This window comes from Trifolium pratense, linkage group LG6 (assembly GCF_020283565.1).
Source record: "Trifolium pratense cultivar HEN17-A07 linkage group LG6, ARS_RC_1.1, whole genome shotgun sequence".
Lineage (NCBI taxonomy): Eukaryota > Viridiplantae > Streptophyta > Magnoliopsida > Fabales > Fabaceae > Trifolium > Trifolium pratense.
This window is the reverse complement of record NC_060064.1, coordinates 39,934,072-39,961,148: the sequence shown is the minus strand read 5'-3', so window position 1 is coordinate 39,961,148 and position 27,077 is coordinate 39,934,072. Positions and strand designations below refer to the sequence as shown.

The 27,077-nt window shown below is 35.6% G+C and overlaps 2 protein-coding genes and 1 pseudogene across 3 annotated transcripts; 2 read left to right on the top strand and 1 right to left on the bottom strand.

Moving 5' to 3' along the window:
* The first annotated feature begins 2,495 nt into the window (after positions 1-2,495).
* On the top strand, positions 2,496-9,351 carry LOC123888194. 2 transcript variants are annotated; one of them, XM_045937166.1, is made up of 7 exons: positions 2,496-3,110; positions 4,218-4,542; positions 4,972-5,874; positions 6,537-6,586; positions 6,697-7,010; positions 7,434-7,591; positions 7,927-9,351. In XM_045937166.1, the coding sequence occupies exons 2-7, from the start codon at positions 4,354-4,356 to the stop codon at positions 9,178-9,180; spliced, it is 2,868 nt and encodes a 955-aa protein (XP_045793122.1). In that variant the 5' UTR covers positions 2,496-3,110; positions 4,218-4,353; the 3' UTR covers positions 9,181-9,351. The 2 variants fall into 2 exon arrangements, with proteins under 2 accessions (XP_045793122.1, XP_045793120.1); XM_045937164.1 differs by having other exon boundaries at positions 2,939-3,579.
* A 2,404-nt stretch (positions 9,352-11,755) lies between these two features.
* On the bottom strand, positions 11,756-13,261 carry LOC123892264 (annotated as a pseudogene).
* Positions 13,262-18,630: 5,369 nt separating this feature from the next.
* Positions 18,631-20,643, top strand: LOC123892263. Its single transcript, XM_045942067.1, has one exon. It carries the CDS (start codon positions 18,631-18,633, stop codon positions 20,641-20,643), a length of 2,013 nt encoding a protein of 670 aa, XP_045798023.1.
* The last annotated feature ends 6,434 nt before the right edge of the window (positions 20,644-27,077 follow it).

Here is a 27,077-nt window from a genome sequence, read left to right as displayed (position 1 = left end):
CTCACACCACACTGGATCCGCCCCTGATTTTAGTGATGATAGTTTTGCTGTTTTAGTTTATTGTTATTCACCTGATTGCAAAAAAAATTTATAGAGAAGGCAGAGTAAGCTTGTAGAGAGAGAAGGCATAGCAAGCAAGTACGTAATATAAAAAAGGACAACAGAATACATTTGATGAAAATATGAAATTTTACAATATGGGCACACTCATAAATAGTTTCTTCCAAGCCTCTTGAAATTTCAATTTTGCCCTCATAAATAGTTTTTGGAAAATGTTTTCCAAAATTTATATTTTTTCAGAATCTATTTTCTAAAATAGAAAATAGACTTGAATATAGTTTTCAGATCTATTCTTTTTTCATTCACATTCAATTGTTTCGGATTATATTTTCCAAAAGGTTAAGGAAAACATTTTCCAAATATTCATTGCTTTGAAAAATATTTTTCAAAGTGATTTTGGAAAATGTTTTTTGAAATCCATTTATCAGTGATCAAAACCGCAAATTTGTTGTTCTAACCTGATTTTTCATCAGTCTCAAAATTTAGTCAAAATGTTTATCTTACTTATATATAAAGTATAATGATAATCAAAAAAAAATGTTTATCAAACTTTATCTCTATCTTTCGCAAGCTTCTCACATGTTCGTTATTTTGTTTAATTAATCCAGGCTTGCTGCAAAACATCATGCTCGTCTGCAATTGTACATAACTCACATCTATCAACACAATTATATTTTGGATTATGTTTGGATACTGACTAGTGTTAAAAATAGAATAAAAAAATAGTTGAGATTGATGAAAAATCAGATTAGAGAAACAAATTTGTGGTTTTGATCACATATAACATAATTTCGGAAAACATTTTTTAAAATCACTTTGGAAAATATTTTCCAAATCAATTTCGGATTCTGTGTTCCGAAATATTTGCCTTTTTGAAAATCGTTTTCCAAAATAGCTACCTTTTTGGAAAATAGAATCCGAAAACTGTATTGTGAATGAAAAAATAGATTTGAAAAGGGGAAATAGTCATTTTAGAATGTGTAATTCGCTGTCATTTTGGTCCCTCGCTGAGGAAAAACTATAGAATAGTCCCTGAATCTGCATTCCGTTAGTCGGTTTGGTCCCTGCTGTTAAGTTTGGTTGTTAACTCAACAAAAAAGTTGACGTGACATTTTTTTGGACACACGTCAGCTTGCTGAGTTGGCACGAGGGATGGGGAAACAACCATTTTGGTCCCTGAATGTGCAACTCGCTGTCATTATGGTCCCTGACTCAAGAAAAAAAAATACAAAATAGTCTTTGACTCTGCAATCCGTTAGTCACTTTGGTCCATTGCGTTAAAAATTGTTGCCAACTTTATAAAAAAACTGAAGTGACATTTTTTAGAAACACGTGACACGCAGATTTAACATATGTCAATGCATAACTTTATCACTGTCCACATGTCAATGCATACCTTTAATCACTAATAACTTTAATTATCTATTATAAAAAATTATGAAAATTTTATTTTTTGAGAATATTCGTCGAGACAAATTGAACAATATCTTATTTGCTATCATTTGGTTTTTATATATTAATAAAAATTTACGGTCAAAGTAGATTATATGAATAATGTACAGCAATCTAAAACGACAAATAAAAAGGAACGGAGGGGGTAGTATCTAATTTCCCCCATAGAATTTGCACAACAACATAATTTGAAACAAGAAACCAATCGTTAGTTGGTTCAGTGGTGATTATTGCTGAACTTGGTAGGGAGGACCACTGTTCGATCCCTCACAACTGCGATGGGAGGGGCCGGAACCACTTGATGTCAGAACTAACCCCCGAACCAGATTAAACTGGTGGTGAAAGCCAACAAAAAAAATTGAAAGAAGAAGAAGCAAAATGGGTTGTTAGGTAATTTCATGTAATGAAGAAGGTAAAGAAGAATGAGAGGAAGAAGATACATAAATGAAGAAAAAAAGTATGCATAACAACAAAATTTGAAAGAAGAAGAAGCGAAATAAGTTGTTGTTAGATTATTGAATATATGAAGAAGATGAATAAGAATGCGAGGAAGAAGATAAAAAAATGAAGAGAAAATAAAAAGTAATGGCATTTTAGTCCCTGACCACATCATCCATCAGGCTGTCACACAAATCTGTTAAATATGCATGCCACGTGTCGCTAAAAAATGTCACTTCAGTTTTTTTATAAAGTTAGCGACAATTTTTAACATTAGGGACCAAAGTGACTAACGAATTGCAGGGTCAAAGACTACTTTGTATTTTTTCTCGAGTCAGGGACCAAAATGGTTATTTCCCCATTTGAAAATTACATTTAAGTATATTTTGGAAAATAGATTCCGAAAAAGTATAAATTTTAGAAAACGTTTTCCAAAATGATAATTTCAGGGGGCTGAAAGAAATACGGGGGGTTTAAAGAGAAAAATTCCTGTCTTAACCGTCACCTTTATGATATTGTACCAAGATTAGGACCCATTTTGACACAAAGCAAATTTATACCTCAATCTCCTTCAATTACAAAATATCACTTATTCTTACAATTTTTTTTTTCTTTCTTTAAAATGCCACATGATCAAAAAATTTAGGAAAAAAAATTGAGTATTTTTTTTTAAAGTATAAAACCTTTCGGTTCTCAAAAAATTTCATATGAATATTTACACCAGTTCTTTTGAAAACTGAAAGGTTTGATTATGAACACTCACAAGATCTTTTAGAATGAAAGATAGTTTGGGAAGTTCAAATAATTGGAGTGGTGGAAGTATAGGGGGTGTAATGTAAGGTATAATTTTCTCCATGTGGTTAGTGTAATTAAATTAAACAATGGGCCATAAACATTGTTGGGCCTACACTACAACATCTGAGGTAGTGACGTGTACATTATTATTATTATTATTATTGGAGTGAAAACGCAACCAAAAAGAAACGTTTCTGTCAGAGTGTGGCACCTGTTTTTGTTCATGTTGTGTTGTTCTTATTCCTATTAAGTGCAAGCAAAATTTAATTTACAAATAAAAAATAAAAAAATGAAAAACATGAACCAAGTACACTGTACTACGATGTTTCTTGCTCCTCAGTAGAACTTTCAACTTTGGTGTGTTTGTAAGTTCTTCTTTCATCTGCTTTTTCTCACTCTTATAATTTTCATTATTTTTTGGGTTCACTGTATTTTTATTTTATTTTTAATTTATAATTAACTGCATGAAATTAAATTTTGTGAATTTGTTGGGTGCTGTAGAAAATGCTTAAACTGTGATTGTAAAATCAAAACTAATTATTCTTTAGTTGAAATGGAATCATTATCTTGTTAGGTTTATCTGCAAGGAATCTATCTTTTTTGTTTTTGTTTTTGTTTAAAGTAAAAATAAGTATCGGGGTTTGTGTCTGGAATGTTTCTAGCTTCAATTTATGAGTAAAGTTTGTTTCTTTTTTATTTTTCTGTGTTATATTTGGTTTTTTTTCATAAACTCTTGCTGTTTCAAATGGAGCATTTTCTTGCTTGTGCTTTGAGGTGACTAATGGTTTGTTTGGGTTCTTATGGAAAATTGGAATCAATTGCTTATGTTTAATGGTAAATATGGTCATTGTAGAATTTTTTTTGGAATTGCAACTTAAAATTGTTAGGGATTGTCTCTATAAGGAGTTTTATGTTAGAGAATCTCATAAGTGCTACTGCTGATTAAGGTCTTTAAGAATTTGTGATTATAGATTTTGTAAGAATCACTTATAGAGTTTGTAGATGTTGTACCTTATTCAGAAACTTGATCTTATCTATAAGTAGATGCCATTTATTTTAGCTTCTTGAATCTACTTCTTTATCTTGGTAGCAATGATGTTCAATGCCTACATAATTATTCTTATTATATAGATTATAATAAGTGCAAGCTTCCATTTTTGCTTTTGTATATATTAAAAATAAAATCTTCTGTTAATGAAGCTGTTTTAAGAGTTTAAAATCAGGACATTATGCTTCTGTAAATTTTGAATGGAGATTTAATTATTGAAATTGAAATTTGTGTATGGTGAAATTTGTTTACTCTTCTGTTCATATTTGATTTGATGATGCCAATTACAATTCTCAAGAACCCTTTTGAACCAACTTACAAGTTAAATTAGAAGAACAATACAAGAAAGCACTTGCGAGCTATCTTATATTCAATTATTACTTTTAACCGTCTAATTTTTTGGTGTTGATTTTTACATCCACAGGCCCAGGGTAGCTGACGCTGATGCACATTGTGACTTATTTATGTTTGGCCCAGCATTCACTTTTTAATCATTCAATATTGTTTGAAGCGTAGCGTCAAATAGTGAAGGATTTTTATTTCCTTCAAGATAAGTATAAATGACGGGCAACAAGGTAGTAATAACCTACAAAAGAAAGCGGCATTCTCAAAGTAGAAGTTTCATCAGTGGAAATCGTTGCCAAAACTCAGTTGGTGAAGATGCCCGTAATTGTTCTTTATCAAAACTAGTTAAACACGACAACCAAACTGCTGAGAAGACATCAGAAAAACATGAAGAAAAATCAACGGTGAGAATCTAATGCAACTTATGATTTCTTTGATTTGTTTGCATCATCAAGCATGTCCCCTTCCTTCAACTTCATATCTAGCAAGATTTATCTACGCTCTTGTTACTCGGGGCATAAACTAGTAGCTTTGTAGATTGACTAATGTATTTTTACCACTTTTTTTGTTAACAAAATACTATATGTAAGTACATTGGTGTATATTGGAAGTGCCCTATAATACATAGGTACCGGTAGGAGATACGACTAGTACCCAATACCCATGCTTTAGAGGAAGTGACTAGTATAATATTCCTATGACTTTCTAAGCTTCAACTACTATTATGTTGTATTTACTCAACCCACTAGATTGGATTATTTGCTTGTTATATAAATCTCGTGTGAATATATGATAAAGGCACTTATTCATCCATCTGTTTGTATATTTCATAGGATACTAGTGATGGGAAAAAGCCTTGCTCTGGAAGCATCAAACAGACAGATCATTCATCACCGCTTCCCGTTCAAAAGCCAGGTGGGCTCGAAGGAGAGGAGCTTGGAAATTGTGATGAAACTGAGTTGATAATTACTACGAAGGAATCATTAACAAGTCATCCATGTGAGGATAATTCGAAGAAGGATGATGATGAATTAGCCCCAATAAAAGAGGCTTCACAGAATGGTTTTGAATTACCCTCAATAAAAGAGGCTTCACAGAATGGTTGCGACACACAGAAAAATTCTTGTGTAGGTGAGAACTCTGGTACTGAATGTGACAATGGTTCTAATAAAAACAATACTTCCCCCTCAGTTGAAATGAATGCTGCTGAGAATGATATCAATTTAATCAATTCAGAAACATCAATTACCAGAGAATCCAGTGCAGCATTTGGCGATGAACCTCTTGTTTTGAATAAGTCAACGGATAGATTTACTAAGTCACCCTCCAATGATAATTTTGAAAACCAATCTGAACATAAGGTAACACAGACCTCCTTGACCAGTCCGTTAACAACCTATCAATGTTATAAAAGAAGAAAGTGTATGGATGGGACCGATAAGAAAAGTAATTTGTTGCACGAGAAGGAAAACATTCCAGTGCTAACCAAGTGGAGCATGTTTGCAAATGCTAATGCTGATCCCGCTTCTAGTGATGACGAATCATCTTGTGACGAGTGTCCTGCACATAATGTACCAGATCTTAATCAATCAGTGGAGCTTTCGGAAAGAGAGAAGCCACTGGATAAAACTCAAGATGATGCATCTTGTAGAAGCAGTTCTAGGGTTCTTCTATCCGACCTTAATCAATCAGCAGAGCTTTCTGAAAGAGGAGAGCTTGATCAGACTCGAGAAAAAGTATGGCTTCTTGGTGATTCTCTTAAATCTTATGGTTTGTTACTCAATTTTGAATCGTCTATTAATTATGATATGTTAAATGTTTTAAAGAGGATTCTATGATAAATTTTGTATTTTTATTTTGAAAACATTGAAATCTTTTTCCTCATTGCCGATTTATATATGTGTTCGCTGGTAATAAATGCAAAGAAGCGTGATTGTATTTCTTTCCTCTTATATTGGATTTAAATTTTTTAAAAAATATTCTCCACTTTTAAATAGGGTTTCAGCTAAGCCTCTAGGTTTGGTCTAGTGGTGAGGGATTTGGGTAGTATGCTAAAGGTCGTAGGTTCGATCCTCAACTCCATTGTAAACCAAAAAAAAAAAAAAAAAGGGTTTCAGCTCCTTTATTTACCAATTATTGAGCTAGTGTAAATTTTGGAACACGGAGTTTGGACGTAGAGAACCTCATGTTGTCAAAAGAAACATGTTCATTTCTGTTGTAACATTAATGAGCTGTTGGTCTAAGATTCTGAGTATTTGTTATGCATGGATTTATTTGTTTATTTATTTATGTATGGTTGTTTGTTTGTTTTTGAATCTTAAAGGTTCAAATTTAGTGTCTATGATTAATTTGATTACATACCTCATGGGAATCACAGTAGTTTTTGATATTATGACAGGTGAGAAATGCTGACACTACATGTACTAGTGGAGTTGTTTCTGAAACCTGGTAAATACCGTGAAACTCGATAAACCAAGTTTTTACATATTATAAATCTAATAGAAAATGATATTAGTTGTTAATGAAAATATTTGCATATGAATGTATTATTCTAACAGCAAGACACATGTGGGAGAGCAACTGCATTATGGGGAAGACATAATGAAAACTGACACTCAAATGGATGGAACAGAAGTTCCAAGCCAGAGTTCTCTGATACAAAAGGAAGCCGAACATCTCGATAAAGATTGCCAAGGAATCTCTATCAATGTTGATTCTAGAAATCTCTGTCCTGCTTCCACAACTGCTGACCAAGAAGTAGAAGAGTTTCAACCCTTTGCGAAAGAAGCCACTGAAAATGATCTTTCCAATGACATCAAGAAAAGTGGAGAACACGAACCTCAGTTTGACGACCAGTCTGCTAAATCTGCAGGTATTACTGGTCACTTAGAGCCTGTTTGGGATTAGTTTATCTGAGTTTATCTACTGACATAAGCATTTGAGATAACTTATGGAAACAGTTTATAACATGTCCATAAACTGTTTTAGTTTATTTCACATGCTCTCAAAAATAGCTTATGAAACCAGCTTGTAGTTTATATGAAAACAATTTGCCTTTATTTTATCTTTTTTTATAAAAATAGCTTACCATAAGTACTTATATGATGAGTGCTTGTGCTTAAGTGGTTATTTAAGTTGTTTATCGAAATAGGGTCTTAATCTTTAACGTGCAAATGATGAATCTGATGTTTTGTTATGAAGTTGTGATTGGTGATAAATATTTTTCTTTAAAGCTTTTCCATTCATTTTTGCATTTCTTTATAGAGTTCATTTATAGCATTTTCATGTGGTACAGAAGAGCAAACTATTGAAGTGAACCTTGGTGCTGACAAGCATTCCCTTCACTTGGGGATGAAAACTCTTGTAGCCAAATCTGACTCTACAAGCAGTAGATCTGCCACTGCTGAGAATCAAGTTACTCCACTGGAATTTCTAAACTCCGGCAATACAAAGGTACGAAAATATGCTTTTACATCTCTCACTTCAAGGATGATAGTAATCATATTTTAGAAAAAGTAAATTACCATATAGGGAATCCTGTTAAACATTTCCAGATTAGGGGTAATAAACAGAAGTTGGAAACAATGGTCGATGGTTAACCGAAGACCAACTGGATAAGACATTTTTCTCCCGTTGGAAATATGTTTTATGAAGAATTCCTAATTTTTTTTTCCCCTTTACATAAGGGTATTTGTGAATATCAACTATGAGTTCATATTATACGTTGCATCTTCAAGATGACGGCATTGTACATTATTGATATGTTGTTCTCTGTGACTGTCCCTCAGGTGATTTCAGAAGGAAAGACGATCGAAGATGTCTGCTCAAGCATTACTCAATCTCAGTCAGGCGGTTGTATGATGTTAGATGAAAGAATGAATGTTCAACAAACTAAAACTAATCAACCAAAACACGTGCCAACCATTTCTCTTTCTTTGGGTTTGTCTCTACCTGTGGAGCATGAGACTGGAGGTTGTGATTCCAGTAATTGTTTGTCTACATTGCCTTTGTTTAATTTAATGGCTGGAACTAAAGATATTGTCCAAGATGGATTATGTCAGTCTTCGAGGAAACGAAAACCATCGCGTCTCCGGCACAAAGCAGTGCTTGACAACATTGTAAGCAAAGCAAGAGCTTTAAATGAGAGAGGCAAGTTTCAAGAAAATTTCATGCCATACCCTATAATGTGGTCTGAAGAGGAATTGGATTTTCTCTGGATTGGTGTGAGGAGACATGGTAGGGGCAACTGGGATGCTATGCTTAGGGATCCAAGATTGCGGTTTTCACCATTAAGGGCACCATGGGACCTTGCTGAGAGGTGGGAGGAGGAACAATTAAAACTTCTGAAAGATATTAGTGCTCCACAATTCATGCATCCAAATGCAGAAAGAGCCGTGGCGTTGCAAGGAAAATTTTGCTTCTTAGATCCCAAATCAGGTCTTTGGAGACAAAATACAATAGAGGAGACTAATCTATCCCCTGAAGATGTATTTTCTTATAGGGAGAATAACCCCTTGAGGAAATCTCTTGCTAGGTCATTTCTTCTGAGTAACACCGCTGCATGCAGTCCCGCGCCAACTATTCTTTCCGGGAGAACTTCTTACAACAACATTGATAAGTATGAATTAGGATTTTTCAATTCTACAGGAAGCTTGAGTATTTCCAAGGAAAACTCTTATTCAAATGATTATCCATTTAACTGTTCCACTGCAAAGAATAATTTGCCGCACTGGCTCAGAGAAGCAATCAATACTCCTCCAATGTCTGTAGAGCCAAATCTCTCTGCAGATCATAGCTTTGATGCTGCTGGTAAGTCATCCTTTCTGCCTCAAAATCAGTTAAGTGGTTTGAAGACAAATGATATACATATGTCAAATGCTTCTCACTATTCAACCTATTCAAGAAGAAAATATGGGATGCTGAAAATGAATAGGTCTCTGCAACATCATGTCAGCAAACAAGACGACTTGATTGTTATTGATAGCGACACATCTTCCGAGGAGACTATATCGGACGATCACCGTGCTAGCTTGAAGATTTGAAGAATGTATTTTCTGTTAGATGATCATTATTCAAAACATGTAATGAGATGTAGAAATTGTTGTAGGTGAATTTGCATGGTTTCGTAGGTTTACTTATTTGCAAACGTAGGAGCTGTTGTGACTTTATGCCAAATTAATGTTGATTTTATATTTAACTGAATCTTTTCGGGATCTTAAATGGTTGATATTTATTTGACGGAAAATGCTAGGAAGCACGACAAAATGTGTCGTGCAAATCCAACGACATACGTGGCCACCTTATTAAATTATGTCATCAACGTTCTCTCTCTTCACAATCTGAATTCATCGTCGTTCTCTCTCTTCACGAAGCTGTTTCCCGAGCCTTCAATCTTCTCTATTCTCAAATTTCATAGTTCTCTTCCGCACACCACCGAACTCCCTTGCCTGCAACTCCATTGATCGAGGTCCCATCACAACGTCATCGAATGATATTGTCGTCGTGACTCGGGCGACGCCAGTGCAACAATTCAATCCCACAACAAAGCTGCAAATGAATGACCATATGTTTCAATTCGGATTCCCTTTGTGGATAGTGTATCTATGGAATAGATATAGTGGTGGTGTTTGGTACAAAAAGAGAAAAAAGGGTTCTGGGAAGCAATCTTTATCAAACGAAAAGAGGTAATGTTTATATGTCAATGTTTTGACTTTGAGTGCCCGTTTGGTGCGCAGGATAGCATAGTAACAGGATAGGATATAAAACAGGATAAGGATAGGATATGATAACAGCAGGATAACAGTTATACTCAGTTATCATATCCTATGTTTGGTGCACACATGATAACAAACATGATAACTATTATATTTTGTTTTTAATACATACTTGCTCATAATAATATGATAAGATATATAACATATTAATTGACAAAATTACTCTTGTAAAACAATTGTTATTTTTTAAAAATTATTTTGTAATACTTTGAATTTTATAAATAAAAAATATAAATAAGTAATAAAATAATTTTATATAATTTAAAATAAAAATCATGAGAAAATAATCAAGTTTAATTTTTTATATGAATCATGATTAAATAAATAACTCAATAATATATACATGTTAGATAAGCCAAATAAATATATGATATATCTCATACGTAAATAATAAAACTACTATTGCAAAAGAATTATATTTAATTTTTTATAAAATTTAAATTAATATCCCTATTTGTCAATTTTTTAATAATCATTTTACTTTAAAATATTGTAATTTTAGTAAAATTTTGATTTTTTAGAATATATAAATTACAAAATTACCCCTGTGAGAAAATCACATATATATTTAAAAATTAATTATTTTATTATTTATATTTTATTAATTTTATTTTATGTATTTTAAAATATATTTTATAAAATAAATCATTAATTTTTTTTCTTCTTATCCTATCCTGCTGGTAACTCAGCTCAAATTCAGGATAAGAATTATAACTAGAGAGACAGGATAGGATAAGCTTCAGGATTAACTTATCATATCCTGCTGTATCACCAAACACTGGATTGCGGCAGGATATGATACAGTTATCCTATTCTGTCTCTTATCCTGTGCACCAAACGAATAGTTTTAAAATTGAAGCTTATAAGTTATATCATTGGATTAGGTTGGTGCATATACAATAAACAGTTAGTTGTGGCTTGACATTTATGCAGACCCGGATTATTTTAAGCCTTATTTTATACCTTACAAATGTTTGATATTTTTTCCCAATGAAAAAATACACTTTATAGTAAAGTCATCAAGTCTTAGTCATTGTATAACTATTTTTTTCACTTGTTCTTAATTTGAATTGCAGCACATCAATTGAAACATGATCAAAACAAATTTTATGCAGACCCGAATTAACTCAGAAAAAGCCTGCTCTGCACATCGAATCACACCAATGATTGGAGCACCACGCTGCAAAATACCGGAAATAGAGTGTCGATCACCTTGTGAAACAACTCAACAAATCCCACAATTACTTGGATATCGGTAGGCGTGGAAACTTACTTGGATATCGGTAGGGGCGTGGAATGGCAATCGAGTGAAGATGCTATTGCTAAGGGCTATAGTCTTATATTTATTTTAATGCTTCATTAAAAATGTAAACAAAAGCTATCAACTCCAATGTATTTGGTTATCATGCCGTAGATTTAGATCACAGTGATGGAAGGTTACATTGAAAATATGATCATAACTTTGGATTATTATTGTTTAGAAAGCTTGCAATATTATCTGCATCTAATAATCTTTGCACCAAGATTACATAGTTTTGTTGCCCCTGGATAGCAGAGAAACAAAAGATGGCACAATTGCATATTACTACATCGCAAATTATCTGCATCTATCAGTTCATTGTAAATCATACAGAAGTTTTAGAAAACTTGGCATCTGTAAAATTTTATGTAAAGACAAATTTACTTCAAATAAAAAACTAATTGTTGCTGCAATAATAAAAAACAAAGAGTGCTTCAACATCAATAACATTAAAATTTCAAATGTTGATATAAAACAAAGTCAAATAGTTGTTTCAAGTTTGCAAATTAGACATCTTCAACTCTCATCTCCAAAATCAGTGGTTCATTCATGTCCTGATGATGATGGTTTATCATTCATATGGTGTTGTGCCTACAAAAAGAACACATGAATGTAAGAATCGTTAATCTATATTAAAACTTGACTATAAAACTTTAAGAAAATATAATCATCCAATACCTCTAAAAGTTCTGCATAGCCAAGATTATGATTTATGATTTGAGATTGAGTATAATATGGAACCTGTAAAACAAATGTATTGAATCTTTTATTCCAATATAGATTTTAAATGTTCAAATAAAAGTAAAAGAGTGACTGAATCTGCACCTGATTTACTTCAACAAAATATTTTTTATTTGGATTGAAAGGAGCTAAATTTACTTGAATGCTCTCTTGTGTGTCAATCTCATCAATGATTTGAGATGTAGAAAACCTTGCATTTTCTGTTTCTTGAACCGATAGAAACCCCTACCACAAAAAAATAAAATTAGACATCCATGTATTACATTTAACTATAGAAAAAAAACTTGAGAATTTTAAAGGTCACCTCTTCTTGTGTTTGACCACTGTTACTCTTTTTACTGCTATTTTGAGTCTTCTTTTTTGCAAACTTCTTCTTCACAATTTGATCAACTTTAGAAGTCTTCCTTTTTTCGCGAGGTCGTCCTTTTTTTTGTGATACTATAGGATCAAGAATTTTAGTCGCATGATCTTGAACTAATCTCTCTTCTTCTATAATCACAGGAGAGCTTTGTTTACAAGTTAATTCAATTTTCAAATTCTTGATCCAATTCATCACTTTCAATAAATCATCTTCAGTATGTATCCCCATATAAGCAACATCGTAAAAGGCATCACAAGCTTTACTAACACGTTGCAATTCAATATTTTCAGCTAAATGATCAAAACCACATTTAATAAGTGCGTGTCTTCACTAAATATCCTTCCTTCACCTTGACAAAATATAACAAGACGACACCGACTCTGTTTTACCTGTGAGCTGAAGAACACAAAGGATGTGTCTGCATAAAATTCCTTTAAACTCAAATAGACAGCATGCACATTGTATTTCGAAGTCTTTCTCATTGAAAAATACCTTGAACTTTATGTCTTTATTTCTATCATATACTCTTTTACTCTCTATAACCCAAAATATCGAATTCAAACCATCATTTCTCTCAAAGAACGCATTGCAGTACATCAAAGAAGAAATTTATGTTTGAATTTTTCATTGGTAAATGCCTTTTGGAATTGATACTCAAATCCAAAACGACTTATACAAGCAATTGTTGTATTAAATGAATTAAAATCAGTCTTGCTTTCCTTTTCAATTTTATCTTTTAGTGCATTGTCATATTGCTCAACAAATTACTTTAATGTTGTCTTTGAGTTCACATACCCGTCAAAGAATGAATTCATACTTTCACTTCTTTGAGTAGTTGACATTCCAGCCCAAAATGTGTCTCTAACATACACAGGAACCCAACGATGTCGTTCATCAAAAAGCCCTTTCAACCATTCGTTATCATGCAGCTCATAACATGCAATCATATTCCCTCACTTCTCCATGAAATCACTTATGCTCGACGAATCATATACACATCATGCAAAAGTGTTTTGATAGACTCATAATCAGAGAGTCTACCCAATTTTTCCGGAACCTTTTTCATTATATGCCACAAGCACCAACAGTGGCTATAGTGATTTTGGCGCTGTAAAATAAGAGAGAAGTTGCATTTTGATGAAAAATAAAAGGGGAGTTTCTATTTCTGAACCAGTGTGTCGAGATTTGCTATTACAATTAATTGTAAAAATTAAAAATAAAAAAAAAGGAAACTAGTGTGCATATCACGTGGTCGTGCAAGTAGTCGTGCAAAAGTAGTCGTTCCATATAGCATCACTGAAATTCTGAATTCATGAACAAAAACAATATAAATTGTACGATCTCCATACGAATGTTTTGATATACACAGTTTTTTTATTTTTCAAATTAATTAAGTGGCTGTATTTAATCTGAGTTCAGATCCTCTTCATTTTGGGAGGAAATGGCAATCTCGATTTTCACTCATAATAATAAGACACGTGGCAAAGTAAAATATCAATGACAAAAAAAACATTTATTTATTTTCATTAAACCAAAATATTACAGAAAATTTACTAAAAAAAAAATTACAGAGAAAACCAATGGAACCGCTGTGTTATGGATAAGCTTGTTTTGTTCAAATTGATCTCAATCCAACCCAAACAAATTGGAAAAGAAGCACGTAATCGCACAAAATAAGGGTTCATTTGTTACGTATTAAAAAAATAGTGATTTTGATATTGAATAATTTAGAGATAAGTTTTTAGAGATTTTATAGAACAATACTTTGTGTTTGTTTATTGTAATAAAAATCACTTTTTTTTTTAAATAAAATAATACTCCGTACTATATTTAGTTTGTTTGGATGGAACGTGTAAAAATTATTTTTTAATTACAAAATAACTTTCTTCCTTTAACATTTTTAGCTATTTTTTTTTTAATTATTTTTAGCTTCTAATTATTTTATTTTTTGAAAATCTATAACAAAACATATGCAATATTTTTAGAAGTGATTATTTTTATAAAATAAATGATTTTTTTTCAAAAAAATGCTGTAAGAAACTCTGTAAAACTTGTGTAAGATATTTATTTGGCCAGCTTAACAATATACGTGGCACATATTTATTGGTAGATAGGAGGCCATTTTCGTCATTTCTTCGGCTCAACCTACGTATAAATACCACCCCCTCCCTTCTAATACTCATTTAGGGCCTTATTGATATAGATTTTTGTAGTGTTAAATAATTTTGAGTAAAAAAAAATTACAAATAAATTTTTTATAAAAACTTCAAATGAAAATTTGGTTTGTATAGTTATTCTTAAAATGTTATTTTAGGTATTTAATTATTTTATTGAAACATTTTTTGGATATCAAAATTTCGAAAAATCATTTAATTTTGAAGCTATTTCTTTGGGCAAAGATGGAGGAAGAAGAGCAACAGACTGAAGAACCATCGAGGACACTCGCAGAGATGAAGGTTAGAGGAGCAAAGATGGAAGATGAACGATATAGGTTAATTGAAAGGAGAAGAGGAGTTCAATTTTATTGCATGATTGAGCATTTGAGCGTAGAGGGCAAAATTAGAAAAGGGTTTCTAGTCCTATCGGATTTTTTTTTTTTTTGATAACAAGTCCTATCGGATTATTTCTATTCCAGCTTTTTCTCGGGATAGAAAATACAAAGCGGTGTCGGGATAGGATAAATAAGAGGATTTATTTATCTTGTCTAATGGGTGCATCAAACGCAATATATGAGTGGGATAAATTAACAAGTGGATGTACTCTCTCCGTCCCAAAATATAAGCAAAAGTTGGTCAACAAAAGTTAATGTATTTGGTTCAAATCTTTAACCAAATAAAAAAAAATTAACTCATTTTTGTTTATATTTTGGGACGGATGAAGTACATAATTTAATCAAAGTTACAAAACTAACCTTCATTTTACTACTTTTAAATATTAAAGATGGAGGATATTTTGATTCAAATAGAAAAGATTAAATATTAAAGATGAAGGATATTTTGATCCAAATAGAAAAGATGCACCTTATTAATTTTTAAACCTTCATGACCCGTATGATGGGCGGGATAGTAAGACATGATAGGAAAAATTAATCATATCCCACTCATATATTGCGTTTGATGCACCCATTAGACAAGATACATAAATCCTCTTATTTATCCTATCCCGACACCGCTTTGTATTTTCTATCTCGAGAAAAAGCTGGAATAGAAATAATCCGATAGGACTTTTTTTTTTTTTTTTTTTTTTTTTTAAAGTTGATGGTTTATAAGTACCACCAACTTATTTACAAAGAAAATACTACAATTACTGCTGCCAAGGATCGAACCCCTGACCAACAGCCTACACCCGCTCAGTCAGCAAGTGCCAACTGAGCTACCCCACCCACCCCGAAAAAAAAAATCCGATAGACTAGAAACCCTTTTCTAATTTTGCCCTCTACGCTCAAATGCTCAATCTTGCAATAAAATTGAACTCCTCTTCTCCTTTCAATTAACCTATATCGTTCATCTTCCATCTCTGCGAGTGTCCTCGATGGTTCTCCAGTCTGTTGCTCTTCTTCCTCCGTCTTTGCCCAAAGAAGAGGGGGTTCGGTTAAATCATTCGACTCAAAATGTTAAATTTGTCTCACTGAATTAAGTGGTGAAATTAAAACGATGTTTTTGGTGGATTGGTTTTATAGGGTTCTAGCATCGTTTGGGCAATCACGGAAAGAGGCTAAGCTCTTATTCTAACATTTGAGTCTGGCTACTCACGTGTATTCTGAAGAAAATTGGTTATGGCAGGCACTGATGATCAAATGGGTTTCTCAGTAGTAATAGATAGTTTGACATCTCAATTCTATAAAATTTGTTTATGTAATTATGAATTGGAGGAGGTGTTGTTGGTTCGAAATTGCAGAGTATTTAAATTTTTGTTTATAAAAAAAGCTAAAGAAGAATTAATTATGAAAAGAGGTACCAGGTGCCAACAAAATGCACAATAGTTCAAGGCAAAAGACAGGTGTTGTGTTCATGCTCTCATAATTTATTCTACTGGCGAGTGTTATGATAGATGAGGGTGTTTCTGCAAAAGTGTCTCAAGATACATATTTCTTTGTGTGTATGAACTTGATTGGAAAAAATTGTTAATCTTTTATATTATAAGCTTCTATACACAAACAAATTCTAAACCCTAATTTGTTTTCCCCGTTTTTCCTCCATTTTATCTTGCAATTTTTATTAAAAAATAATACAATTTTGTCTTGACTATGATTCGAACGCGCAACCCTCGAACCCGCAACCCTTCAATGCAAGGCAATATTTCCAACCATTATGGTAAATATATAATTATGATTAAAATTATGTGCAATAATTGATAAGCACCATCAATTTTAAAAGTATATCATATCAAAATTATTGTTGACTATATTATTCATCACGAAATATTTTTATGTCTTTCCTGATCAATATTTTTTTTCTACCGGATCATAAATTTAGAGAATAATTATCATGTGAGATTTGGAAAGTTATTATCACGTGTAATTTAGAAAGTTATTATCAAACTCAATTCTGCTAAATCATTTTTTTTTGCAATACAACCAAACACAACCATAGTCATGTCACTAATCACATTCATTATTTTGATTTTAACATTGTAGATTTAATATTAACTAATGATCAATTGATACAATATGCACTAGCAGACCAATTGTGATTTAAATTATGTCCACAAAGTGTTAAGCTCCATCAACTTTCATAGGAAAGATTTCATACGACAATTAAGCACCATCAATTTTCATTGCACAATTTAAACAATTAAAAACCGATAATCTCTTATATTATAAGGTTGCCAACATAAGCTAACCCTAAACCAAATTTTTTCCCCTCTCATTTTCTCTTTCTTTTTATTGCAGCTTTATATTAAAAAAATACAGATTGTCATCGAACCTGCATCCCTTACTTACAATAAAACCTTTCAACCGCTAAAACATGTGCTTCAATTATGAAAAAATTTAGGAATCCTAATATGTTAACCCTGTTTTCAATAAATTTGAACAGCGGAATTAATCACAATTTTTATTTATTTATGGATGTCTACTTAAGTTTATGTTCTTGATTATGTCTTTAATTTTTTTTAACCTTTAATTATCATCAATTTTTTAACCTTTAGTTATCAACAAATTTTTTTTAATAAGTAAACAAAACTATGGGGTTCCAAAATTATTTAAAAATATATAAAATATAAAATAAGCACATAAACAAATATAGAATAATTAGTCCATGAAATTCCCTATACTACTCTTATTGAAAATACTCTTAGAATTTTTGTATTTTATTTTTTATTGTTACATATTACACCTAATTAGACCCATGCACCGCATGGGTCAAAGTTCTAGTTGGGTTATAAGGGTAATTTTGTCATTTATGTCATTTTCAGGTTACACATCAAACATATGATATGATACTCCCTCCGTCCCAAATTGATTGACACAGTTGACTATATTGCACTATTCACACATATTGTTTTGACCATATTTTACTACTAATAAATAAAAATAAATATTAGCATATAAGATGTTGTTAGATTCGTCTCGATGAGTATTTTTAAAATATCAAATTTTTATAATTTTTACTATAATATAATCTATCTATATAATTCCTAAATAGTTCTCATATCACTCATATAACCCTAATCCACGTCAACACTTATATCAAATTAAACCACTCAACAATACCACATCACTCCTCCTTATATTTTATCATTGTTATCTCTATGTATCCTTCATATACCTACATCAATAACATTTATATAGATAACTTTTCAATTTTTTTTGTAAATAATTTTTTTCTCCGTGGAACATCTCACCTTTATGAAACAGCCTACCTATGTAATAGAATTAAAGGATGGAAAAAATACGAAGCTAATGGATCTAACTTTAGAGGGCTTGAAGTAAGTTAAGTGGAATTAAGAATTTTCTATATGTACATGTTGAAATAATTATTTTTGACACACATTAACATCAATTGTATTTTTTTTTAGGAGCACAACATATAAAAGTGAAGAGAAAACAAAATATTTTATGAGAGAGAGAGAGGTAGAGAGAGACTGAGTTGCACCGCCCCTAGGGCAAGCCTAGAGCGGCGGCTTCGGTCATCGCCTTCACCGGAAGTAAGGCACAAACGGGGGGGCACTTCGATGGATAGCGGGGAATGGTCGGAGGTGAGACAACGACGACGGAAAGTGCTTAGACAGGACGATCGAGTGACAGGCAGATCACACCATACCAGATCACGCTACAGGAATCGATCGCGTTCAAAACTCAGACATCATTCTTTTAATGATTCGACATCGCAGTAGCAACCATGGCGCGCGTGACATCGTCCAGGTAGGGAGGAACAAATCGTGTTTCAACTGTGAGTCTGATAGCAGGCATCGCCGACAAGGAAAAGGGATTTATCCTCGTTCATCACACTGTTTTCATCGCTCATTCTCGTCTTTTCGCCATGGCAATCGATCTCGTTCAGCATCTGTAACAGAAAGGCAGCACCTGAAGCTTCGTGAAGGCAGAGGAAGGTCGGTGAGAAGGAATCAGTCGCAGCAGGGAGAGAGAAGGAGGACGGCGAGCTTGAAGAATAGGAGGGGAAGGAGTAATGGCCGAATTAGTGTGCATAGTCAGGATAATCAAGCTGTGTCTGATGTGGGTAGGAATAAGGTGCTGAGCAAACCTAGTGATGGTGGAAAATTGGATTCTGAACTTAAACGGTATGTATCGTTTTATTTTACGAATTTTCCGCCATTACTGTCGAATTTTTTCCTTAGAAAAGGTTTTGAGGTGTGTGGGATGTTGGAGGATGTTTTTGTTTCTAAAAAGACTAATAGATATGGCGAGCCCTATGGTTTTGTTAGATTTTCTAATGTAAAAGACATATCTAAAATGACAAAGGCCTTGAATGCTGTTTGGTTCGGACATTACCGTGTTCGGGCTAGTGTTGCTCTTTTTCATCGTCACAACACGGGGGGTGATAAGAAACCTGCGGTAGAAACGGTTAGTCGGCAAAAGGAAGTGGATGGGACCTTAGAGAAGGTTAGACCCAATGGTGTTACAAAGCATGTTCCACAAGCAGGTGGTGGCGCAAGTACCTCAAAGCCGGGGTTGAAAAAGCAGAGTGGTGAAGCCAATGGCGCTGTGAAGGAGGGATCTGGGCCTTCGGATGGTGTGTGTGTGGGGGACATTGTTATCAAACTTGGGATGGGCCAGCAGCGGGAAGTTAGGAAAAAAGCTCAGAAGTATGGGGAGGACGTGAAGCCCAAGGAGGCGGAGATGCCTAACGATGCTGTGCAGGAGAAAATACGCAGAACCTTTATACGCAACTATCGGACAGAGCCAGAAGATGCGAAGTGGGCTCAATATGGGTTGGTGGCGACAGTCATAAACGGTGAGGTGTCTACTGTGGTGGATAATAGAATTTCTGATGCAGGCTTCAGCAATTTGGTCATTAGTCCTATTGGGGTGGATAAGGTTTTTGTTCGAAGCTCCGAAGGGGTAGATGTTTTGCCTATTGTGAAGGGTGCTAAGGAGATTTTTAGCCTTATTTTCTCGAATTGGATGAGGTGGGGTGAGGACGTGCTACCCTATCGGAGAGGAGCGTGGGTTCGTTTGTATGGTATTCCGCTAAATGCTTGGAATGTTAAGTTTTTTAAGCTCTGTGTGCTTGATTGTGGTAGTTTTTTACGGGCGGATAGTTTCTCCGTGGATAGGGGCAGATTGGACTTCGCCCGGGTCCTAATTGCCACGTCGGATTTAGACATAATCAAAATAGTTGAGACTGTCATGGTGGATGGCTTAACGGTGGATATCAATATAGTGGAAGAATGGGGGTATGCTATGGGGGAGGACACCTGTCTCTTTGTGGATGATAGTGAGTCGGAGGCATCACACTTTGATTTCGAAGAGGGGCACATTGATCTTGAAGAACGACGCAATGTTGACGCAGTGATTGAGAGTATTGCGGAGGGACTGGAAAGAGATGTTTGTGAAGGTTTCCAAGGTCAGAATGATGCGGAGATGATGGCCATGCCAAAATATAACCTTAATGGTGAGGGGGAAGTAGGGAGGAAGTCTGTGCAGGCAACGGAAACCAGTAGCCCAGCTAGTGGTTGTGTGGAATCTTCATTTTGCTCTCCAAAGGAGACTACTGACTTTAGAAGAAGTGGTACTCCTCTTTTGTCCGATGCTCAGGAACGACTCGTTAATCGAAATGCTAAAGTGGAATCTAGGGGTTGTGACAGGACTGTGCTTCGCGGAAAGCGCACAAATTCTTGTCCTCCTGTTTACGTTGGAATTTGGTAAACAACCGCTAGTTTAAGTATTTAAACTCGCGAGATCAACTAGTAAATCTCAGGACAATTTTGTGTTTGTTCGTTTCAAGAAAACTGTTTGAAGGTTCGTTTGAATAGGGAAACGAACACTTAGGAATTAAAATATTTTAAAGCATACACGAGAAACTAATTCGAATCGCCTCGAAGTAGCAGTTTCTCAAGCAAGTATCTGGATTCAGACTTAGAAAAAATTACTGGAAAACAAATTGCATTGCATTGAATGAAAAAACAATTACAAATAAAGATGGTTCACAAAACATACATTTCTCCTTCGAATTCCGTTCGTTCGATCGCTGAGTACTTAGAATTTTTAGAGAGAATATTTGTATATATTTTGTGACCCTTGTTCAGAATGAAAAACTACTATAAATACTACTACTAAGTGGTAACTGTTTCTTGATCATCTGGACGCTCCTTCATTTGCCACGTCGACCACGTTCTCCACTTTCATCTTTCATTCCTTCAGCGCGCGCCAAGATCTTTTGGGCCGTTCGTTGTTTCTTTTTTGGGCTTGGCCCAACTATCTCTCGATTCGATTTTGCGCCTTCGATAGCCTCCTGGTAAAACCAAAACTATACGCATCCTCTACAACTCTCGAAACGCTTTTCTGCTTCGACATAGGGAGTTCTCGACACCAACTTTGAAAGTTTTGTTTTGATAATATAACCTCCAAAATAAATATTGGACCCACCAATTATATTTAATTAATAAATACCAAATTTATGTCCAACAAATTGCCCCCCAAAAATGCCATTTTCGACGGTGTCTATCGAAAGAGGAAGTGGCATTTTTGAAAGTATTAATGGATAACTTTCTTTTCCATTTATCTCTCTTATCGTTTAGGCTGCCATTCAAAACTTTGGATTGGCTCCAAAACTTGTTTTTTCTTTCCACCTGTCCAGGGGTTTGGACACTTGTCAACATAGGAAGTTGAAAAAATTTGCTATTTTCCTCAATCCGTGTGCCTCTATAAATAGCCAGATTCTTCCTTTATTGCGTTTTTCTCCAATTTTTTGCTCTGTCAACTGTTCATCTTCTTCTTCATCTTCTGCGATTCTTTCTTGAATTCTTGCTTCCAAAAGACTTCTTGTCTTCACTTTTCTACTTATCACCCAGTCATCAACTTTCTTTTCACTCGGATTTTCCCCAACCGTTGCAAACAACCTGTGATTCCCAAATTTAACCCTAATCACCATTCTTTCACGTCATCTTTATACATCAATGGCGTCAGATTCAGGTGTCAGAAAATTCCTTCCTTACGCCGGTAAGTGGACCGCCGCCACTCTTTCTTCTTACGATGAGGATGTGGTTCCAGAACCATCGTTGCGTCTGGACTTGCAAAAGTTTTGGGAAAGTCAATTAATCTTTCCTTATTCTGTTGATAACCTTGTGCATGCGTTTGGGGGACCCAAACCAAGTGATAAAAGCCGTAATTCCAAGGTTCTGTCTATCTTTCCTGTTTATAAACCTTGTGCTCCTAGGGTTTTCATTAGTGAACCCTATAATTTTAGCTATATCAAGGCGCCTAACAGAGTGTTTCGATCGGCTCCTTCTTTGAATGACCAATATCTTGGCTGGTTAGACAGGGTACAACGTGATAAGGCTGATATTTGGCAAGCCTGTGGTATTTATGACCTTATTCAGCTCTCTCGGACAGGCCTTAAATACCAGCAAGAGATGATTATTGCTGCTTTACACTTCTTTGAGTCTTCTACCAACACCTTCCACTTCGAATGTGGCATGATGACTCCTACACTGCTGGATGTTGCTGCCATTACTGGCTTATCGCCTCTTGGCGACACTTATGATCCTTGCAAAGCTTCCGACACCATCAAATTTGATTTTCGAAACAAATCTTACTCCAAATACATCGTGGAAAATCGAAAGACTAGCGATGAAGTAAGTGACGATGAACACGTTGCTTTCCTAACCTTATGGCTATCGCAGTATGTCTTCTGCACTCAATCTCTCCAAGTAGCCAAGAAATTCATCCCTATGGCTATTCAACTACATGAATGTCAGCAATTCAATTTTGCTCGACTTGTTCTTGGATGTCTTTATGAATCCATGAGGGATGCTTGTGAACACCTTAAGAGAACAGGCGATGGATCTACCTTTTTGGGTGCTGGCCCTTTTTGGTTGCTGCAACTATGGCTAACTGCCACCTTTCATGCTGAGCTCGACCTTTTCTTACCTGAGCCATACTATGAGGAATCGAGAACACGTCAAATCGAAGGCACAAGGCTGGCGAGGATGGTGCCTAGGGAAAGAGGCCTTGGTTATGATGTAGCCTTCCAACAGTATTTTAATGCTTTTCTCAGCCTGAAGAAGTTTAAGCCTAGCTTTGCTCCTTTTATGGATAGGCCACTTGGTCCTCCTTGGTTTACTCACAGATTTCCTTCTCCACCAGAATTTGAGATGGTAACCAACAACATTTGGAATGCTTACTTGACGCCTACAGTCTTGTCTTGTCGAATTGGCTTGACCTCTGGAGATTTTGGGTTAGTTGGCTACTTCCCAAACCTGGTGTCTCGCCAATTTGGCTTAACTCAAATACTCCCTAAGAGCATATACTTGGAAGAAAGGGAGGTTTGTTTAGGCAAGCATGGCATGACAGAACCACAGTTCCATTCATTCTTGAACCACTTCAATCAGCCTTCTTATGAGCTTACCCCATTCGACTTCGCTCCCTCACATGCCTGCACTAGGGAATTTTTTACTTGGTGGTCTCGACACTATGAAGGACGCCTGGTTGACAAGACTGCCTTACTCACTGCTATCTCTAATGGGTTCGACTCATCTATTTTGAACAAGATTAAGTCGAAATTGAACGCCAGAGGTATTCTTTTAGTTTTACTTTTACTTGCATCATTTTTACCTTGCGTGCTTTTCTCTTATGCGCACTTCTCCAATGCAGGGAGTAAGTCGAAGGCAGGTTCTAGCAATTCTAGCAAACCTCTTCCTCCACCACCTAAGGTTGAACTAAAGGTAGGCCTTTGCCTTTTTTGTGGCTTCTCACACTTTTGTAGGATGTCCATATTAACTTTGATATGCCCTTTCCAGATTGCTTCGCGCAAAAGGTCTCATTCAACTGAAACTCCTTCTGTTTCGAAGAAACAAAGAACTATTCCAGCTACTTGTTCGAGTGCTCCAGATAAGGTATCCATTTAGCTTAAGACTTCTTTTTCTTTTGTCTTGAATGTGAACTTACTGAACTGTGGCCTGTAGGATATTCCTGTCCTTTCGACCATCCCTGAGCAGACTAACACTGCCACTATTCAAGATCTCCCTCATAACGCTGAACCCATTACTGATGAGAAGAAGAAAAAGAAGAAGAAGAAAAAAGAACACCAACCCAACCAAGAAGGTACTCCTGAACACAAGTCCTCTGAGATTGAGGCACAACCTGATACTCTGGCGTCACCTGAGGACCCTCCTTTAGAGCAATCGGAGAGGAAGAAGAAGAAGAAAAAGAAGCACAGAAAGTCTCCTGCTGCAGCCACTGTTGTCGAGGCTTCTGCTACTGCAAAAGAAACAACTTCACAGCCTGAAGCTTCTGCTACCCCTCAAACCCAAGTAAGCCATTCTTATTTCTTGTTACTTCTCCAGCTTTTGGCTGTGTTACTCATTCTTTCATGGTTTTATTTGTTTCAGCCACAAAACTCTGCTCAAGTTATTTCTCAGGATGAGCCTACTCCTAGCAAAGCGGCGGAGGGGGTGGTCGAAGGACCAAGCGATGCACATCCTGAAGATGTTGCAGAAAAAATCCCATCTCCTCAGCCTGTCGGAACGGCCATTCTTGCTGAAACCTCATCACCACCCATAGCTCCTGGCTCGCCCCACCACGCTTTCGAAGATGATACCCTTAAACCTAGCAATGAAGAGGACCAACTCGATCAAAGCTTACCACAACAGAATCCTTCGACAAATCCTGCCCAAGTATTGGCTGATAATGATCCTCCAACTAACTTTCAAGCTGACCCCATTGCTAATACTGAACAAAGGCCAACAGTTGATGGCGAGCACTCCACTACCAATCAACCACAACCAAGTGGGTCGAACCATGAGTCTAGTTCACCCAGTGCTGGCACTTTCGACTCTGAAGATGGGAACTCCTATATTGGTGATTCACTTGGTGAAGAGGGAACTTCCGTGTCGAAGCCATTTCCTACTGTTGTCTTACCGGCTGAACTTGCCAAAGAGCTAAGAGATTTAACCCCGGCAGATGCACTCAACAAGCTTTTATCAAGTCATGGCGCCTCTAGCTCTGCTGTTGGGAACACGGAAGATAAGGAAGATGCACTTGCGCAAGAACAGTTTGAGCACGAAATCAGATTTAGGCGAGAGATCCTTAATGGGGATATGCTGGGCCTGCTTGAACATGATTCTTCTATATATTACAACATCAAAGCCCTTTTTCGCAAGCTGCAGAACCCAAGGACTGACGAAGCCATGTTCCTTCTAGTGACTCAGGCTGAAACCTTTTTAGAACAATTCGTTAGTCAATCTCAGCTCCTAACCAGGACTAGCAGCCTTTTGACATCTCTGCTTGCCACCCAGCAACACCATTTCGAGCAAGCTAATAGTTGCAATGCAGAGGTCACAACTATCAAGGCTGCCTCTGATGAAGCTCTTGAGCAACTTGTGGCTTGTGAGAACAATATTGCTCAATGGCAATCTGAAATCGAAGCGCTAAAGGCAAAGATTCGACAAGAGGAGGCTAAGATGGAAAAGCTAGCTGCAGTGGCTATTGAAGCACAAAAGGTTAAGCTTGATGAGCTAGCACGTGAAGGTATCCAACACTACAGTGATGGTCTAGCTGTCCAGAAGCGAGTTGAGCACCTTGCTAGTGATAAGGAAATGCTACAACGTAAACTGGCGTCCATTCGAACTCAGTATTACCAATTTCAAGCGGCCAATCGAAAGCCTCCTTCAACATCCCAACAACAACCTTGACTTTATAAATTTTCCTTTTAGTCTCAAGTTTTTTTTTCTTTTGGATGTCGTAATTGTAAATCTTTTAACACTAGCAACTGTCAAACAATTTCGTACATGCCTTTTGAATGCATGCCCGTTTTGGCTTTTTAATGCTGCATGTTCATATATTGGCTGAGTATTTTATTCCTTTGTTGTTGTTTGCTTTCCTTCTTTTGGGTCACTCTCCCAAGCCTTATTAATGGCACTTTGTAAGGAATGAAGCGAACATGTTCCCAAAGCAGTCAACATAATTAACTACATGGCTTTGAGCATTAATGCAATGGCATTTCCTATGCAAACTGACCGTGGTTAGTTGTAACTGCCTAGCTATTAACGCGTATTAATCCTTCTATAAATACCCACGCCTTGCAACTCTTTTGTTCAGCACTTTGCACCAATTAACACATCAACACCTCTCCACAAAGAATGGATAACAAGAAAAATCTTCCTTCCTCTTCCCCGGGCTCAAGCACACCACGTCCTCTTGGAAGGGGACGAATCAAGATTCCAGCTTCCAAACCTCCACGCCCTAGAATCCTTCGCCCTAGGCCGGCACCAGCCAAGGTAGTAGAAACCATCATTCTCTCTTCTGATTCTTCAAGCTCTAGTTCAGATGATGAAGATGAGGATTACCTTGAGTTCCTCAGTACCCTAGAACCTGATGAAGAATACCCAGGAACTCCAACTCCTTCTTCTGAGGATGAAGACTCTCAAATCTCAGAACTTTCCAATTCTGATTCAAAGGATGAGGAAACTCGGGTTCAGGGTAAACCTTAAGTGTTTATCTTTCAACATTCAACCATTTCTTGTATTTTCTTGAACATTCTTGAATGATTGGTTGTATTGTTGATTTTGTATGAATAAAAATTGATTCTTGGCATTTTCTTTTACCATCTTGCAAATTTTATCCTTGCGTTATTCATTTTTTATGGTTATTTCTTGCAACATTGGCTTGTATTTCTTTAAATATTTGCCATTCATATTGACTGAACGTCTCTCAGGAGTTAACTCTTCAATCTCATAGGCTCCATTTGACAAAACTTGAGAAATCTTAAATGGTCCTTCCCAATTGGGTGACCATTTTCCAAAGACTCGATCTCGTCTGTCCATGGGGAGGATGACTTTCCAAACTAAGTCTCCTACGTCAAAGAGTTTGGATTTAACCCTTTTGTTATATGCTCTAGCAATTCGTTCTTTTTGTCGAATCAAAGCATCTAACGCCTGCAACCTTTCCTCATCCACGTCTGTTAACTCATCTAACATTATGTTCTCATAGTGATCAGGAGGTAGTTCCCATTGCCTTTGTACTCGAATCGACTGCATCATTATTTCAACAGGTAACACGGCATCGTGACCATATGTTAGTCGAAAAGGTGTCGAACCTGTTGACTCTTTAGGGGAATTCCTACATGCCCATAGGACTTGATC

What these genes read in the sequence shown, in the direction of transcription:
- LOC123888194 (XM_045937166.1), top strand. Translation starts at nt 4,354, where the DNA reads ATGACGGGCAACAAGGTAGTAATAACCTACAAAAGAAAGCGGCATTCT. An exon ending in AACATGAAGAAAAATCAACG is followed by an intron (nt 4,543 to 4,971) that starts GTGAGAATCTAA and finishes TATATTTCATAG; the next exon opens with GATACTAGTGATGGGAAAAA. An exon ending in TTGATCAGACTCGAGAAAAA is followed by an intron (nt 5,875 to 6,536) that starts GTATGGCTTCTT and finishes ATATTATGACAG; the next exon opens with GTGAGAAATGCTGACACTAC.
- LOC123892263 (XM_045942067.1), top strand. Translation starts at nt 18,631, where the DNA reads ATGATTCGACATCGCAGTAGCAACCATGGCGCGCGTGACATCGTCCAG.